This window comes from Bicyclus anynana, chromosome 4 (assembly GCF_947172395.1).
Source record: "Bicyclus anynana chromosome 4, ilBicAnyn1.1, whole genome shotgun sequence".
Classification (NCBI taxonomy): Eukaryota; Metazoa; Arthropoda; class Insecta; order Lepidoptera; family Nymphalidae; genus Bicyclus; species Bicyclus anynana.
The window spans coordinates 18,748,196-18,765,866 of NC_069086.1; the positions used below are offsets into that span (position 1 = coordinate 18,748,196).

Consider the following 17,671-nt stretch of genomic DNA (forward strand, 5'->3'; position numbering starts at 1 on the left):
TTTGTTAGGTACTTGTTAACATTCAGTTTGCACAACTGTTTACTCAACTCAAGATCACTTACTTATTAACTGTAACTCATAGTAAAAAATAACAATAAACAAATTAAACAGGCACAAAGAAACTCCTACTCTGATTGTGTATAGCGGGTGTCGGCGCGACCTTGCCAACTTAACAGTTTATAAAAACATTAAACCGATATTATAACAAGGCGACATTTTCTTTACATTACATGTATTTACGTAAGTAAGCGAGGTGCACGAACTCCGCGTCGAATCACCTTCGCCGCGTCCCAATATACAGGTTGAGGTCGAATCGACAATAAAAGTAGTTTTCGATAAATTCGAAACGACAAACAAGATGTCTCTTCGGCGTCACTTTAGTTCGCGCGGGAAACTTGACAATGTCAAAAGTACGGACGTGGCACTTCACTAATTGTTTTATAGAGATCACACATTTCAAATACGCACTTAAAAGTAGGTAAACATCGATATCGATTTAATTATGTATCACAATGTAATTTTTTTTAATTAAATTGAACTCTTGCATTTTAGATTGATTTTGTCGTAGAGTTTCATTGCGAAAATTACTAATTACAAATTAACCAACCCTTCATTCTGAACTAATCATCTACGTTAATCGATTTAGGTATCCACCAACTATTGATGTTTTAAGATTATTTTCGCAATATTGTTTTTCATCTTACGACAATTTTGTCTACAATATTTACAAAATTATTGACAATGCATCAAATGGCAAGCACAGGTTGGCGAACTACTGACTGTTCTAATCTAGAGTTAAGAGACCTATAGTTTAGATTAGCTAACAAAAAGAAAACCTAAAGGAATAATATTTTTTGTGTAATTTTGTCGCATAAGAAGACGACGTCTAAAACGAAAGCTAGTCGGTTACGAAACAATTAACCTTTCGAACTGTAACAACAGAGCAGATAACACAACGAGCTCTATCATCCTGAGCCTCACCGAACCTGACCTTCCACAACACATGCGTGCAGCGGTACATATAACACGGCCTAAATAAATAGCTCTCAACCACACACAACACACACACACACAACAGATAACTGCATCCGGCACGATATTTGCATACATATAATGGAAAAAAAAATACTTTTGGGAGATACCCTGTAGGTTATCAACGGTATTGGGTACTTGTGGTCTTCGTCTAAATGAAAGTTATTGGTTCGTTCACTTGGATATTGTTTTTGAAAACTTCTTTTTGTTATATAATTAAAAAGTTGTTTGCAAGGAAATATTTTGTGATAATATGACAGTTATCAATTTTATTATAGCTGTGCTTTAATATAAAATCGATCGTATTTTTTTACGTACTAGTAGGTAATGAGAAAATATTAATAATTAATCATATTATGTACTTTGAGAGACTTAATCGAAATAATTTTATTCAGTGTTGAAATCCAATTTGTAATACGGTAATTTTATAAAAACAACTGCTGTTTCCTCTTTTTGATAGATTTTTTTTTAATTCAATAGTAGACTCTATACCTGAAACTTTCAATACCTCTTCTGTACCTTTAGAGTTGAGAGCCCTTTCAAAATCGTTTATTTCAAGTGACCTCAGTTTACAGACATGTTCAAAATCTAATTTATCTGTTTGTAATGACTCTACATAGTATTAAGTAACGAAGAGCATATTAATATTAATATTTATAGCCTGTGAAATAAACTTGGACTTGACAGAACGGTCAGCAGATACATACTCTCATTATCTAAATAGGAAGCCGCCACTTATTTCATTCACATTTTTGTCGGTTCCGCCATATTTGTTTAGCGTGCATCCAACGCGTTTTTTAATCTAAACAATATATATACGATACAATATTGTGTCGTTTCTTGTTTATTTAAATCTTCACAACAGACTCGTTGTCTGTTGTCTGTTTATATTGACAACATTTTAAAACCTAATTAAACTATTACTTTGGAAGTTTTTTAACATAAGTTCACTAATGAATCCGCCAAAAAGCCATAGTAAACAAAAACCGTATCTACTTGCTTATTTATATTTGATCAAGTATTTTATTTCATTTATTTGTATGTATGCTGTGTGTTTAATATTAAAGAACTATTATTCTATCATTACTATTACAGTGCTATGGTAAGAATCACCGCTCTATTAGTAATTAATTTTCCATATTTACTTATTTAATCTTAACAAACACCTATCTAGTTGTCATTACCTACCATAGAGATATTTTTGTTTTTTTCGGAAAAATTCTTTTCACTTAAGCACTCATAAACTTGGAACTAAAAGTGCTTACTCTTAATCTGTTTACTGTAACTAAAATATTGTTAAATTATTCTTCTCAAACATGATAAATATATAAACAGAATCCCTATACTAATGTATATCCTATCGATATAAATCCTCCCCTATTAATAATGCTATCAACATTAAAAAGTAATTAATACACACCAATGACCACAGATTAAAAATATTTCTACGGAAACAGCATTTTTGTAATTTCATGCAAATTAGTGTAACGGTTTCGTAAGAGCGCCCGCCAGTGTCGCAGCCGCTCTGTTGTCCAATGTCTGTAATCATTCGTAATTATTGTAATTCTCTGAAGGTGTCATTCTTTTTATCTGTTACGAGTGCAACGCTACTTGTAATCTTGACCTTTTGGTATTCATGTTCGAAGACATAATCTAGTTTATGTACTTTAAATAAATCGAATGTTTTAAAAAAACACGGCACTGTGATCGCTACAGTTCGGAAAAATAGAGTCTGAACGTTTAACTATGTCGAACTATATTCAATCCTTATAATATCTTTAATGTCTTTATTAACTATTATTGAAAACATTTATCAATAAGTTTTGGTTACCCGACACTACATAATTGTAGGGTTAATGTTTTGTTGCACTTCATCAGTTTGCTTTATCTGAATAAGTATGAAGGTAACATTAGAGGTTGCAATGTTTTCGATAAAATATACACAAGTAGGTATTTACTTAATATTAATGTAAAGAAATATCGTAGTTGAAAATTTATATTCGTAAAGGATTTGGATGGCTACATCTTCTACAAAGTTGTACTAAATTGTATTGTATTAATTTAATTGGACAGATACAGGGGTCATACGAGGTGGTCATATTTATAATTTTATTATATCTGTCGAATTAATTATATATTAGTTATTGTAATATTAAGGCTAACTAATTTAGCTAAAACTACCATTGAAAGTAAATGTTCTTAATTAGTACTTTTTGGTAAATTTAAAATATATTTTACAATATTTAAATTGGTGATGGATGTTTGATATATCATAAATAGCTAGATTATAATTATGATACATTAGGTAATTATTGTATTTCCTAGTTGTAAATATAAGTAGTAGCAATGTGATGTCGGTGCAAAATTCGCGATAGTACAATCGGTTAATTACTTTCGCACGTGCTTTCCACCTATCGCGACAGTTTGTAGATCTTATCTATTTATATTTCATTTCATTTATTTGTTTATTACCAATATGGTATTACATATCCTCATAACACTGCTTTCCCTCCGAATTTTAGTCATGCGGCCTGCATTTCTTCATCTCATCTTAATATTTAGCCATAAAATCAGTTATATTATCGAATTACAACAAAACAGAAAAAGGAACAAAATAACATGATATTTTTAACATGCTAAAGCTTATCAGTGATCTCCAGCAACTTAAGTATTTATACAAAGAGGAAGTTAACATATAAAATCGTTGTATTTATACCTAAATTTTATATGACAGGAAAATGCAATAAAATATTTTTAAATACTAACTACCTAACATGTAAACAATTAAAAAAACTTCAAACTAATCAATATATAAATGCTCAAAAAAGTAATACTGTAAGAACCAAACGTTATAGTTAGAATCCTCACGAAAATGACAATCCAACCTAACTAGTCCTAATCCTAAAAAGTTTACAAGAATTAATTATCTTCCGAGATTTGATAAACAGGACAAAATTAATAAAATTTGCGAAAATTTCCCATTTAAATCGACTAATAAATAAAAACAATGCAGTATTAATTAGCGAAGGAAAATGTCGGCGTCGCGAAATGTTGGGCGGGAGCGTCGGGAGCAGGGGGTGGAGCGGCGGGGGGTGCGCGCCGTGCGCGTGTGTGCGTGCGTGAAGGTCAGCCGGCGGCGTCATTTCCTGGTCATTGCCTGCCTCATCCGACCAGCGTCTGCTCAAGGGTTGCCACGTTACAACCCATCACTATTTTTGAAGTAAAACTTCTTTTGGCTTGGGGGAAGGTGGTGAATGCGTTACGAAAAGTGTAATCGGGAGAGACGAACGGACGTCAAAAGGGAGAACTTAAGAAGTTTTATTTGAGTCGTGTGTGTGTTGTCCGGAGAACTTCCATGCTTATTCCTATCGTAAAGTATCATCGTTGTGTTCTTGTCTCATGTGACAAAAAGACATATATGGTAGTATGGTTATCGGTGAAATCACAAATTTTATTATTTTATATAATACATTTGTTGTATCAGTCGTTTAAGAGTTTAGTAACCAACTGGAAGCTGCAATGTTTGTTGCAGTAAGTATGAAGCTATGCAAGTAATAAAATTGGCTTGATAGACATTATAGAGAGATAGAATTTGGCCGGTAATTTAGCAGACTAATTTGGCAAGCAACATGAGACGTATGTTTCACTCCATATCAAAAAAGTACACATTTCTTTGGGAAATCGCAAGAGATTATCTGGCAACCCTGTTCTCTCACACACATAAACGAGTCTGTGCTACGCACTCTTAGAAACGCGCACACGCTTCCCGGCGCAGCAGTCGGCACAGGAAAACCATGTAGATGCAGCCATTGTGAAACGATCCACGGGAGGATATGACTGAATAAAAACTGCATTGTTTATGCATGACAATCAAACTAGGATAACTATGCATGACTTCCCAATGGCGGCCCGAGCTTTACGTGACTTAGCTTTAAAGTTTAAATTTACTTTTAAAAGCTCATCACTTTTTATGTATTCAGTTTTACCCGAGGATTCTTTTGTTTGAATAAAATGTCCATTATCTATATATTTGCGTATGTAGTTATGCCGATTTCCGTATTACTCATCGCTTAACGGACAGAATGTGTATACTTATTCTGAAATGGTGGTAGAGTTAAAAAAACAGGTACACTGTACTCTCACAAACTGCTTCTATGTGGTGGTGAAATGTGTTTGAAACGAGTCCTTTCATCAAATTGTTCAAACTGTTTTTACTAACTCTTTTAACAACACAAAGTTGGCTGGTATCCACATAAAATAATTCATGATTCGACAGTGGCGGTTGACCGTCGCCATTTTTTTAGAAATGTCACATCACTGTCTGGTTAGAGATAGTGTGAAGACTTATACAATGCAGTAAAAAACATTAAATTTTTTATAGATGTCTCAACAAGAGAATGTTCTTAGCAGAATATCGCTTATAACAGAATCTTACAGAGTTCACTGCTCAGAGCCCCACAGCAACCTGAGACACAGTAGTTAAGCCTTACTTTCCGACAAACATACATAACAGTCCGAAAAATGAGAAAACAAAAAATGTAGTAATGAAAGGAAATAAGCAAACAACAGCACACTATATACGAGTACATACCTACTATATAGGTAACAAAAGGATCTAAAATTTCAAACAATACTAGTAAATGGCAAATATTAACTGTCATCATCATCATGATGACCTCCAAGCTTTAAAACTGGTAGCTACCAGCTTGGAATCCCTCATAAATAAGACGCACAACTAAATACTAAATTGTACAACATATAATTGTTTAAACGGCCTGAATTCTAATCATGTTGTCCTGAGCGATATCTCTTCCGGCAATGAAAATAAAACCTGATAATAACGTTAATGTTTATTATTCGCGAAAATTTTTGCACAGCTCGTTGCTTAGAGGAAATGAGCGAAATCTTATCTCGCACTATTTATCATGATAACAGGTGAACTTCGTCACTGATGTATTTAACAATACAGCATATTATCGTATTATATTATCCTATCGTATCACACGATGTGCATAATTGATGACGGTTGCAGAAAAAAAATGGCGAATCAGAAAGTCTTATTTGTTTACCCATTTAAGCTCTAGCTCTAGCTAGAAAATAAATCTCACGGATGACTGGTAGCTTTTTCACGAACATGACCAGCATTCGTTTGACACCATGCTGTGCCAATGTTTTAAATTTGAAAATTCTGTTTTGAGAATTGAGCAGTTTCCTCCTCCTCCTCTATCTCTGACGAAAGATTTGGTACGATCTCTAATTTTTCTGATATGAAAATGGAAACTGCAGTTAGTTCTTTTAAGAGTTCTGTCTTATATCACCCAATACATAATAAATAGTACAAGGTTTAAAAAATAATGTGTTTCAACTCTTCCGCTATCTACGAAAAATTTTAATTGCATATTTAACGTATCGCTATTTGTAAACAACAACATGCATATCAACAAAAAATTCAAAGAGAAATTTGTAATGATTAACTACAGGCAGATGTCGAACAGAGACCTTTCCCAATGTCGATTATAAAGTGAAGACACAAATTACCACACGCAAGTGTTCTGCGAGTGCATAAATACATCGGCGATAAAACAATAGTGTTTGTATCGCAAGAGGTTTGTGGGGTAACCCATTTATTGCGGGACGAACCCGACCGGTTCCCTCCCGCCACTAACGTTCGCATTCTTGTATCCGGGAATAAATACCGTCAGCGCGGCCACCGATCAATTATAAACTCTAACCCCACGCGATAGGTTCCCGAGTCGTGTGGTCGCACGCTCGAGTAATTTTCTTTTTGCGCCGAGGGTCTGCGGAGTGGAGATGACATTCTAGAGGCACGGACGAGCGCCCGCCGTAACCTTGATAATGCAGCACTAAAAACCAGTAGGATGCGTCCAGCTAAAAATAGACACGCCAGCGCATAATATGCCCAGTTTTTTACCTTTTTGTTGTGTTAGCGTTCCCAGGCGAAGGATTTTATGGTGTATACGTGGAACGGTTCATTAAATCGTAAATATAACATACGCTTTCACGTCAGTAACAGCGTTTATCTCGGTATGTGCAGTATACGTACTTACGAGTATGCGTTATATTTAGTTCGCAAATCTCGGAGACTTATGTATAACTATTATTATATAGTCAGGAAACCAAAAAGCTGATCCATCCGGTTTGTGGGACATGACTAACCGGAAAGAGGCAGGATTTGTTCAATCTAATTTTATAGTAATAGGTGATTATTAAGCAAATGAAAAAAATAAGACGTTCTTATTTTGATCCGTATTTCGTATTTATACGAAGGAAATAATTTTGCTTACAACTTTGTGGATAATTTTGATATAGATTTTCAAGTCTCCAAACATAAAAAAACATGAAAATCTGCTTGTTGAAGTTGGATGATCATTGTTTTGATTCCGTTTATATTGTCATGTCTGTCATTACAGTTACATAATTATGTAGATATAGATAGACGTTTTGGATATTTATGTTGACCGAATAGATAAAAATTTATCTACGTCTTAGCATTCTGAGATAGTATACATAAAGTATATACCTAGTCGTAGTAAAATAATAATTCGTATACTTACTCGTAGTAAAGTAATTAAATACTAATTTAATCTCATGTCATTTTGAACCCGTAGTGAATAACTGGGTATTTTTGGGTTTTATTGCAATTTTGTTGTCACCACATATGTAGCAATATTTATTAATTCACAGTAATTATAGTCGTAATCGCAGTTCGAATAATTTCGTAATCAACATAGTATTCATTTGGAAAAGCAAGTCAAGTAACTATCAAAGTTCTCCGAATTATTATCGTAACACTTTGTTTGTATGAATTTCAATTATAACTACTTATTACTGCTTGACTAAGATTAATTATGATGCAGGCAGTGCATAATAGTTTTTTACTTGTAATCTCTTTTGTAAGACGTCGTATCCAAACCCTAAGATGGCATCGCTTTGCTTTTCCAACAAGTACTAGCCATTGTTTACAACACCCGCCTAATACGTCAATGACAGTGATTTTCGCGCCAAGCTCGCCATTTTGGTGCTTCGTGTCCATTGATTGTTCATCTAAAGATGGACCTAAGAAGCCTTTTAAGTGCCCTTCGTCCTACGGTAGCCGATACGGCGCACACGTGCCGGGGTGAACGACCCGCGGACGATAACGCGCGCGAAAATACGCGAATTAGATAATATTAGAAAGAAAATGGCGGACCGCGGCGCGTCGGACGATTTTACGACGCAAAATATAAAATGCGGAAAGAACGTTATTTCTGTAACCGGATTAGAAATATTGAAACCTATTTTTCATTTATTTAACGATGTGGTAACAGAATACTGATTTCACGTGAGCTACGAGTACCTATTGTACAAATACCTCTGCAGTTGCAGGATTGTTGAAAAATTTTAAGATTAAAAAGTAAAATAATACTAAACCTAGATTTTATCAAAGATGAGACAATCTGAAATGTTCACTATGACCGACTTCAATAAATACGCGTACGAGTATCTAGCGAAAAAATGATAAACCATAAATCGTTGAATCGGATCGGATGAGAAATATATAAACTAATATTTTAAAAAGTATAAGTAGGAAAAGTATTTAGTTACAATTATAAACGTACCTAATCGTAATTACAAGGGATATAAATAATAAACACATTATAGTATAATGTCAGGCCACGTTGGGCGATTAGACAAAAATACCAGGTCCTAAACCGTGTGACACTGGCCTATGGCACCTATGGGTACAAAACCTCAAAATTTTGTCATCAACACACCTAAGAATAGATAGATACAGTCTATCGTAGCGTACCGACCCGTTGTGGCCCCGACACGCGCTGTGAAAACAACGTAATTTATAAATATAGGTGTTATAGTGTTTTTCAGATGGCATGGGTACGGTGACAATTCGTTTCACTCTTGAAAGTTTGCCGCGATTCACGATAATAGAAAGAAATTATATATTATATTATTATTATTATAATTATAATTATATTATGAACTGTCAACGTAATCATGCTATCTGAAAAACACTTTAATGATTATTATTTTTCATTTAGTCTGGATTGATAAAGCATTCATTTTAATAGGTACTTAGCGTTATTTCTCTAAAAAAGAGGAGGTTATCAAAGTTGTTCTTAAAATGTTAACATCCGGCAGAACTTGAATTGGTCCTTTAATATTCAATTGTGTCTAAAAGATTGAATACGAGTAATGAGAGTTGTCTAGTCATTAACTGAGGTGGCTCTACATTGAAGTGAAATGTGAGTTAAAAGTTTCTATGAAAAATAGCAAACTAATTTGTTCTTATGATTTTCCGCAAAATAATGTTGCTGAACATTTGAATTTGATTTAACTACCCAGTTTTAATACGGTTTAAAAGTTATAGAGACCTAATAATGTTTTAAAAAAATGTTTTGGTCAGCAGAACTCCCTTTAATCTTGCGTCGGCTGGTCTGCAGGTCGTGTCCAACTTGCTCGGAAACACAGAACTACTAAGCATTTCTTCGTGCTGACGGTCCTGATGTTTTCTTTCGATCACTCTTTTTTCTCTTCTTTTTAACATTGGCCCGAGCTCCTCTTCGCTCGGCAACGATAAGGTTGTCGATTCGACTGTCGCAGGTCGACAGTCTTGTCGTGGTCGTGGCGGAAAGCGGGCGGGCGAGCGGCCGCAAGCATTGGGGTCAAGGCGGGTTGACGCAATCTAACTCACTTTATCTATTCACGCTCTTATCAAGCGTTTGCTTGTATTTTTAACTGTTAGATGTTTTATACAGATTGGGAAATAATGTCAATAGTACCTTACCTACTAACACTTATTTCATAAAACACTTGATTGCGGCTAAGTGTTTCAGGGATTTTTCAGCAAATATCTAGTCTTTAGAATCTTTTCCTGTCGGTTTTTATCGCTTTATTCTTAGTTTATGGAATGCCTTTTTAGTCGTTTGTTCAGCTGTGGATCACGAGGATCCAGGTTTGAGTTTTGAATCGGTCCAAAAATTATTTCTAGAAAACTTTCAATACCATGTCGTGATGTCGGAGTGTGATATACTTGCGTGTACTCTTACTTTTGTGTCGAACTTGGCTCCTTTTTAACCGACTTAAAAAAGGAGGAGGTTTCTCAATTCGACCGTATATATATTTTTTACACATGTTCTTGTTTCAATACTAATTAACTAAGATAAATCTTAGTACATACATAATAATATGATGTCAATTTGCGCATGGTTGTCTGGTTTTTTACATATCAGCGTGTAACACAATATTACCATAACAAATGAATCATTAATGAAATCCAAGTATTCCCAATGACCGAGTACTTTTTAATTATATTACTTATTTAATTGAATTATTGGGTTTTCTCAGCTGTGATTTTGTTTACGTAATATTACAAGTACATATATATAAGTATACGTAATATTTGTAATCATTTGTAGCCAATGTTTGACGAATTTGGTCTGTTTTTTTTCTGATTTTAAATATACAAATCATACGTCTATTTTATTTATCATTTATAGTTGCAATTTAAAAAGCAGCCATCAGGTCCATACATGGTTATATTGAATAATTTTGTCTATAGTAAGTACTATAGAAAAAATATATTATCAATTACTGCTACTACGTACATACTATAAAATACACATTTATTTATTTGAGAACACTGTTATTAATTTAAAAGTTATTAGAATCGATAAAATTGTCATTTACCACTAATTTGATAAGAGACAATATTCTCAGTAAGTCAAATTATTATTTATAACAACATCCAAATAAATAAATGAATAATAGGTATAGCAGCAGTTAGTAAAAACCCTTTTACTATTTACTTTTCAAAAAACAGTAAAATAACTACGTCACTAGTGAGTTTAGCTACCTACCTTATTATTCAACAGTTCGATACAAAATTATAAAAACTACTGTATAAGCACAGAATAAAGTTATTTTTGAACATCAATAGATCAACTTCCGCTCGATCGCCGGAGCAAACAGGCATTCCTTATAAACTGTTCACATTCTGATCAGATAAGATTGCAATCACGAACCCGTCAGATAATTGATATTATGCAAAGTTGGCCTCATTGTCTGCGTCACACTAAAATGTGCTCAAAATATAATAGTTGCACCGTCCCACAGTGATACATTGTACGTACTTGGGTAGAGTGAGCTGTGAGCTTACATGTGTATGTTACAACTAATTAGCCACTTAATAATATATCAATCATGTAATGTACTGAGTCTATATAGATTACTTAACATTAGGTATAACTATTTTCTTTTAATGAAAAACATGGTAATGCTATCTACAAAATCAATTCAACATCTTTGCAAATAAAAAATTCTAGAAAAATTCAATTCGAACCGAATGTTTATCGTAATCGCTCCCAACTCCCACTCGTACGAATGAGGAAACTGTTTCAGCTGAATTATCGTTCAAAAAAGAGCTAACTACAGGAAATTACATTGACTCTGTTCGGCTAACCCACTTTGAAATTGCAACGCGCTTCGTCTAACCGGTTCTTGTCTTCACTTTGCATTGTTTCCTTCCATTTGTTTTCAAATAATATGACTCCCTTTTAAAAATACTTAATTTATACGTGAATATAGTGAGTAGAATTTTAATCTCTCTTTAAAATATACACCATTTGACCAGCTCTAAAGTATTATATTATAGAACTTTCAGAAATACTTAAAGGAATCTTTATAGAAACATAAATGGTTTACGTTTATCATATTATTTAAGAATTTGATATAATATGATGCATCTAATGACACTTTAATAACATAACTCTGGCATGATGATGAGGATATTTATCTAGGCGCTATAAAGTCATTTAGACACAAAAGATTCAATGTCACAAAAACGCATTCAATTTCTAACGCTGCAGCGATCTATCAAAACATGGCCAATATTCTTTAAATACTCGTATAATGAAATATTTCTCCTAGCGTTTGTTTAGAGTTTAACCGTAGAGTTTAATATTGACGTAGAAATCTTAATAAAAAGCAATATGAAAAGGCAATAGAAACAGTGTACTTCAAATTTAGCGACCACTAGCACCGACAGATACCGTTTGAGTATTGAGTCACAACAATACAATAAAATGTATGATATATTTTTATACAATGCCCTTTTAACTCGAGATATTATTATATGACAATAGTGTCGTCGTCGTCGAATAGTTTGTGCGTATACACTGTTTTTACCTTACCAGTACCGTGTACCAGTAGTGTAGGCACCGCGTCTAACGCGTCGTAAGACCCCGCGACTGACGCGTCGTTCTGTTTCCAGTGGGCGGCTCGGAGCGCGACGCGTACGCCTACGGCTACGGCGGCGGCGGCGGGCACCACTTCGCCGCGCCCGCGCCGCCGCCGCCGCACGACGACCTGCCCTACTCCGTGTTCGACTTCGGCGACTACCAGCGCCACCAGTACCACACCAAGCTCAAGCCCAAGAAGCGGCCGCGGCCCGACGGCCCGCCCGCGCCCGGCGTCAAGCGCAAGAGCCGCGAGGGCTCCACCACGTACCTGTGGGAGTTCCTGCTGAAGCTGCTGCAGGACCGCGAGTACTGCCCGCGCTACATCAAGTGGACCAACCGCGAGAAGGGGGTCTTCAAGCTGGTGGACTCGAAGGCGGTGTCGCGTCTGTGGGGGCTGCACAAGAACAAGCCCGACATGAACTACGAGACCATGGGGCGCGCGCTGCGCTACTACTACCAGCGCGGCATCCTCGCCAAGGTGGACGGCCAACGCCTCGTCTACCAGTTCGTCGACGTGCCCAAGGACATCGTCGAGATCGACTGCTCGCTGGCGTAGAGGGGGGATCGTTACTCGTTTCGCTCTTTCATACGTTTTTCACTAACTATACATATAATATATTTACTTAAAAAACTTGAATAGTGAATTCGTCTATTTTTCAAATCATCATGCATTATTACGTTTTTCCGTATCGCTTCTGATAAATCTGATAATGAATGATTGTTCTTAATGAGATAAATTATATTATTATTATTATTCTCAAATTGAATTAAACTAATTATTATTATTATTATTGTAACGTTCTTTATTATTGAATTGAAATATTTATACAAAATAGGAGAGACGAAATTGATTGCTCAAATGTTTATATATAATACCTATTTTTAGGGGAATTTCAGAAAGGAACACTAAAATTTGCTAGATGTTATATGATGTGGGTATGGAGTGCTTTTTGTATGATGTTAAAACGAATTTTTAAAGTTTGTAACGTTTCTACATAATATATGATAGGCGGGGACTGCCCTCGGCTCCACTGATCAGAACTTCCTACCTCAAAACTACGCAAAACTAATATTACGTATTATGAATATACAATTTATTCGAAAGAACAGTTTTTACAATATGCAATAAGTAATATTATAGTCTAAATAAGAGTTTATTATAAAGAAATATTTACGTAAAAAAATGTTTATATTATGGTAACGACAAAAATATCGTATATTTGCCCTCAGATATAATATATATTATATACCTAACCTCTTTGGTGCTTTCGATGGCCATTGCATATTTACACCTTGTTGAACGAGCGACCTCAATTATATATATATATATATTATAATATATCACATACTAATATGTATATACTTCAATTGATCTTACACAGTTGTCTAGCCATGTTGTTCCTTCGTTGTGAGCGAGTCTCGGACCTCGGAGGGGACGAACGTTAGAAAACCTGAAAATATCTTTACGAAAGTTTTCCTCTTTCATTTTCAGTAGACAAATTATACTTAGCGCAATCGTGCTCTATTAATAAGTACAAGTTAGTTGAAATTTATTATTACATAAATTATATGAGTCCCCCCCGAGCGCCGGCTTCGAGTCGTCTGAAATCTTTTGTGTTTTCAAAGTTTTCTTTATTCGTCTTCGATTGAAACCGAATTTCAATTGATATTATTAAGGTTCTTGTTTGTAGAATGTCTGTAATTCTACTGGAGTACTGAAACCAACTGCCAACTTTCTGTTAGAGAGCTAAATGATAGTTTAAGGTATGAACTTTTGTGCGTTAGATTGTGTTAATTATTACAAATAGATGTTTACTATAAGTGAGCTGTTTTAAGTGAACAACTTGTAGTTTATTTCGTTTATTTAATGTACTGTAAGCTGTCGGGGGCGTCGGGCCACGGCCGACATATCAACCCTCTCCGCTCGTAGCCGCATCCTCATTTGTCAGCATATCAACCCAACAAACAAATGTCTAATTATTGTAAAACGATCTATTGTGATATATAGCTTTTGCATGTGCCCGATGCCCCTATTTTTTGTTACCTGAGTAAATATTATTAATAATTAATTACGATATGTGGTCCAATGTTATGAATCATAATACTTTTAACTAGATAGTTGTTAAAAGGGTCAGGTTAAGCCGTAGCGTAGGTCGCGTTGAGTTTACAATATTACAACTAGATACATATATCAAACAATGCAAAGAGAACACACGATTTTGTATATTTATACATTATACAGTTGCGTAGCGGCAGACCATCCTTAACTCCTTTGACACAAGAGGTGTTACTAAAGCCGCGCATTCATTAGTATACATTTTGTACAGGTAAACAATACTGTCAACATTCTGAAACATCCACTGAAATATTTGTATATAAATTGTGTATAATGAACGCGACCTAATCAACAATGTTAAGGTGATCTACCGCTACTTTGTTATGAGATGTCTTATGAGGAAAGGAGTTGTTAGTTAGGAAGGATGTGTCCATATATTGGAATAACGAAATGCGCAGCCCGCGCGCTTCATTGAGAACTATAATTCCCGAGTGTTATGCAATATTTTTATATTGAAATCGAAGTATATAAATTATTTAGCGAGTAAGTCTATAGCGTGTTACGGTGGCGCGGCGGGCTACGCACTTCGCTCAACTTGAAAGGGTTAGTGAAGCCTTAAGTGAATCGAAAGATAATGGGTGCTAAGTGTGGGACCGGCAGGATCACTCTATAGTTACGTAGCTCCGGCCGACCACGGGACAGTGAGCGGACGATAGCAGGACCGTAGACACTCCGTAGACACACCGTGCACACCCAGTGCGTCGCGCCAGCGCTCGGCGTCGGCGATCGATCTCAGTGTCCAAACTTCTTCGAACAAATCCAGTGCCCGTTTCATGTGATTTAAAGTTATACATATGAATATAAAGTGGAATTTTTTAATCGTATTTTTATATAGGTAGGAGAAATTCTCAAAGTGAACTTTCTTTTTAATCTATTTTTTGCTTTTGTAAATATAACTATAAGTTTTAACTTATTTATTTCGTCTTTTATCTCACGTTCGATGGATCCGCACATAGGGTCGATTAATGAAAAAAGAAATAAATAAATTTTATTAATACATATTTCTAAAGTAGTTAAATTATTATTGTCGCGCAATGTCGAATCTAATTCTTATTCATTAGTATACATTTTGTACGACTATAGACTTGGTTTGAAATACAAAATCTGCGTGTATCAGATACAAGCAATTATTTTGTTTGAGAAACGAGCGATTGTAAAAAAATAATACTTCAATTATATTGAACGACAGAGGGAAAGTTCTCTTATATGTGCTGGAAAACTATTGTCTATGTAATGTTTCGGAAACAATTGTATCTTGTATCTGACCCAGGTGTATACCAGTGAATACGGGGCTTAAGAGATCTATTTATTGAATTATATTTAGTATATAAAGAGACGTATGCGCGGATCTTGCGAGCATGTATTTTTTCCTTTTCTAGGAAACTTTGTACTATAGGCTACAAATTTTATTGTAATATACATAATTATAATGAATAAAAGTAATGGTAGTAATGAATGGACCACGTGACGGCAGGGGAGGGAGACGCTCTCAGAATTTATAATTCGGCTAGTGTGTGTTTGAGGAGAATATGAGTTACCGGTTAGTAGGCAAAATGTTTGAGCAAACATTTAAAAAGATGCTCGAAAATTAAAAAATATTTTAGTCGAATTTGATGTTGTTAAAAAAATCAAAGTTTCTATAAATTAAATAATGTACTTAAAAATTTTTCAATGTAAATTTTACCAGCACCTCGTGGGAATTATTGTTAAAATTTATTTTAATTATTGAGCCTAGTCTTAGTATCATAAAATTCGTTTATATTAATTAAAGAATTAAATGGTTATTATAGTATGCTAATCGTTGTAACTGTTTTGGTATCGATAGTTAATCGGTACAAGATCCCAACACTAGTGAAGATCAGTGACGTCAAACGGGTGAACTAGCTACCTTGCTACGTTTGCTACATTTGCAAGAACGAGAGGCATGCATCTAACTATTTAAATCTTTGTTTAAATTATTTCGGACGTCACATTTAATGACCGATTGTGTAATGCACGAAAATTTGTAAATACAATGTTAAAATAATCCAAACGCACACCCTCGCGGCCCATGGACCGTGGACGATAGATAGGTGAAATATGAAAATATTTTGCTTGAAAGCAATGAGAAGGTTAGTGAATTCGGTATTAGGGGAGGGCGCGGACGAAACACGTTTTGTCTATTTCGATGTATTCTTATTCACTAGTTAATGTCCAGTAATTCGATACGTAATTGGTGAAAGCGTGTGGATTGTTTTATTTTGAGTGTCATTTTCAGAGTTTATAAATTATATATCTGTGCGGCTTCTTGACGCCAGATGGCGGTAATTTCTTTAAAATTTTACAACCTTTTTAGTTCTGAGAGTCATGTGCGTTAGTGATGTTTTACGTTACAGTTGCTTTTAGATTTATGCAGATAAAGTCCGATTATTTTAATTATTTTAATATTATATGGTTAATTTAACAAAATACTGTATTTTCTGCCCCCTAGTTAAGTTATTTTTCTATGTATAGCTAGTTGTAAGTGTAAATGATTTTAGCATATAAATTTGATGCATGATGATAATGTTAATAAAATATCCACAATAAAATACAAATGTCTGTTTTTGTCAAACACCCTGATTTTCATTAGTAAAACCTGACCACTAAACTCCTACCGGGTTTCCAACTTTCCCTGCAGCACGTCACGCCGTGTCGCTACATAAACCTTATCTATGCATATCTATCTGAAAATTAATTTGAAAAAGCAAATGGCAGAGCGATATCTTTTATTATTCTTTGACAAGAAAGCCCTTGACTGCGTTTTCAATATTGTCATACTGTTACTATCGCGACAACTTAAACGCGAATCTAAATGGAATTAAAAAAGTTGTGCATTAGTGCCACTAGATGACGCTGTTTCAATTCCTTAAAAAATCACGGTTACGTTAACGCGATCGTCACAGTATCAAACTGCCATTAGGCTCTTATTTCAAATTATGATGCAGTCAGAAATACAAGTGGGTTTACTTGGAAAAGGCACAAGTATAGTTGACCCGTGCCTCAGAAGATTTCTACGCGAAATCGTACCGGAACGGTAAATAGCTTGGGAGTACGTCTTTGCTTTGGTAACTAGCCATGGACTAAGATAACCTTACTTGACCTGAGCCAATTCAGAAATTATAAAATCCCAAACTGACCCGAACTGGGAATCTACCGCCAGAGAGGTCGGCAAAATGGCGATGACGATTCGTAAGGAAAAATAAATATATCTACAATTCTATCAGCTATGCTCAACCCTACCTATGCC

The 17,671-nt window shown here is 34.9% G+C and overlaps 1 protein-coding gene across 6 annotated transcripts in view; it reads left to right on the top strand.

The window, feature by feature from the left end:
- The window catches only part of LOC112051403 (ecdysone-induced protein 74EF), a 249,748-nt gene extending 232,769 nt beyond the window's left edge, over positions 1-16,979 (top strand). For all 6 annotated transcript variants that reach the window (XM_024090026.2, XM_052891429.1, XM_024090029.2 and 3 more), the window contains one exon: positions 12,320-16,979. In XM_024090026.2, the coding sequence (XP_023945794.1) occupies positions 12,320-12,843 (524 nt within the window). In that variant the 3' untranslated portion in view covers positions 12,844-16,979. The remainder of the gene's footprint in view (positions 1-12,319) is intronic.
- Positions 16,980-17,671: the final 692 nt, after the last annotated feature.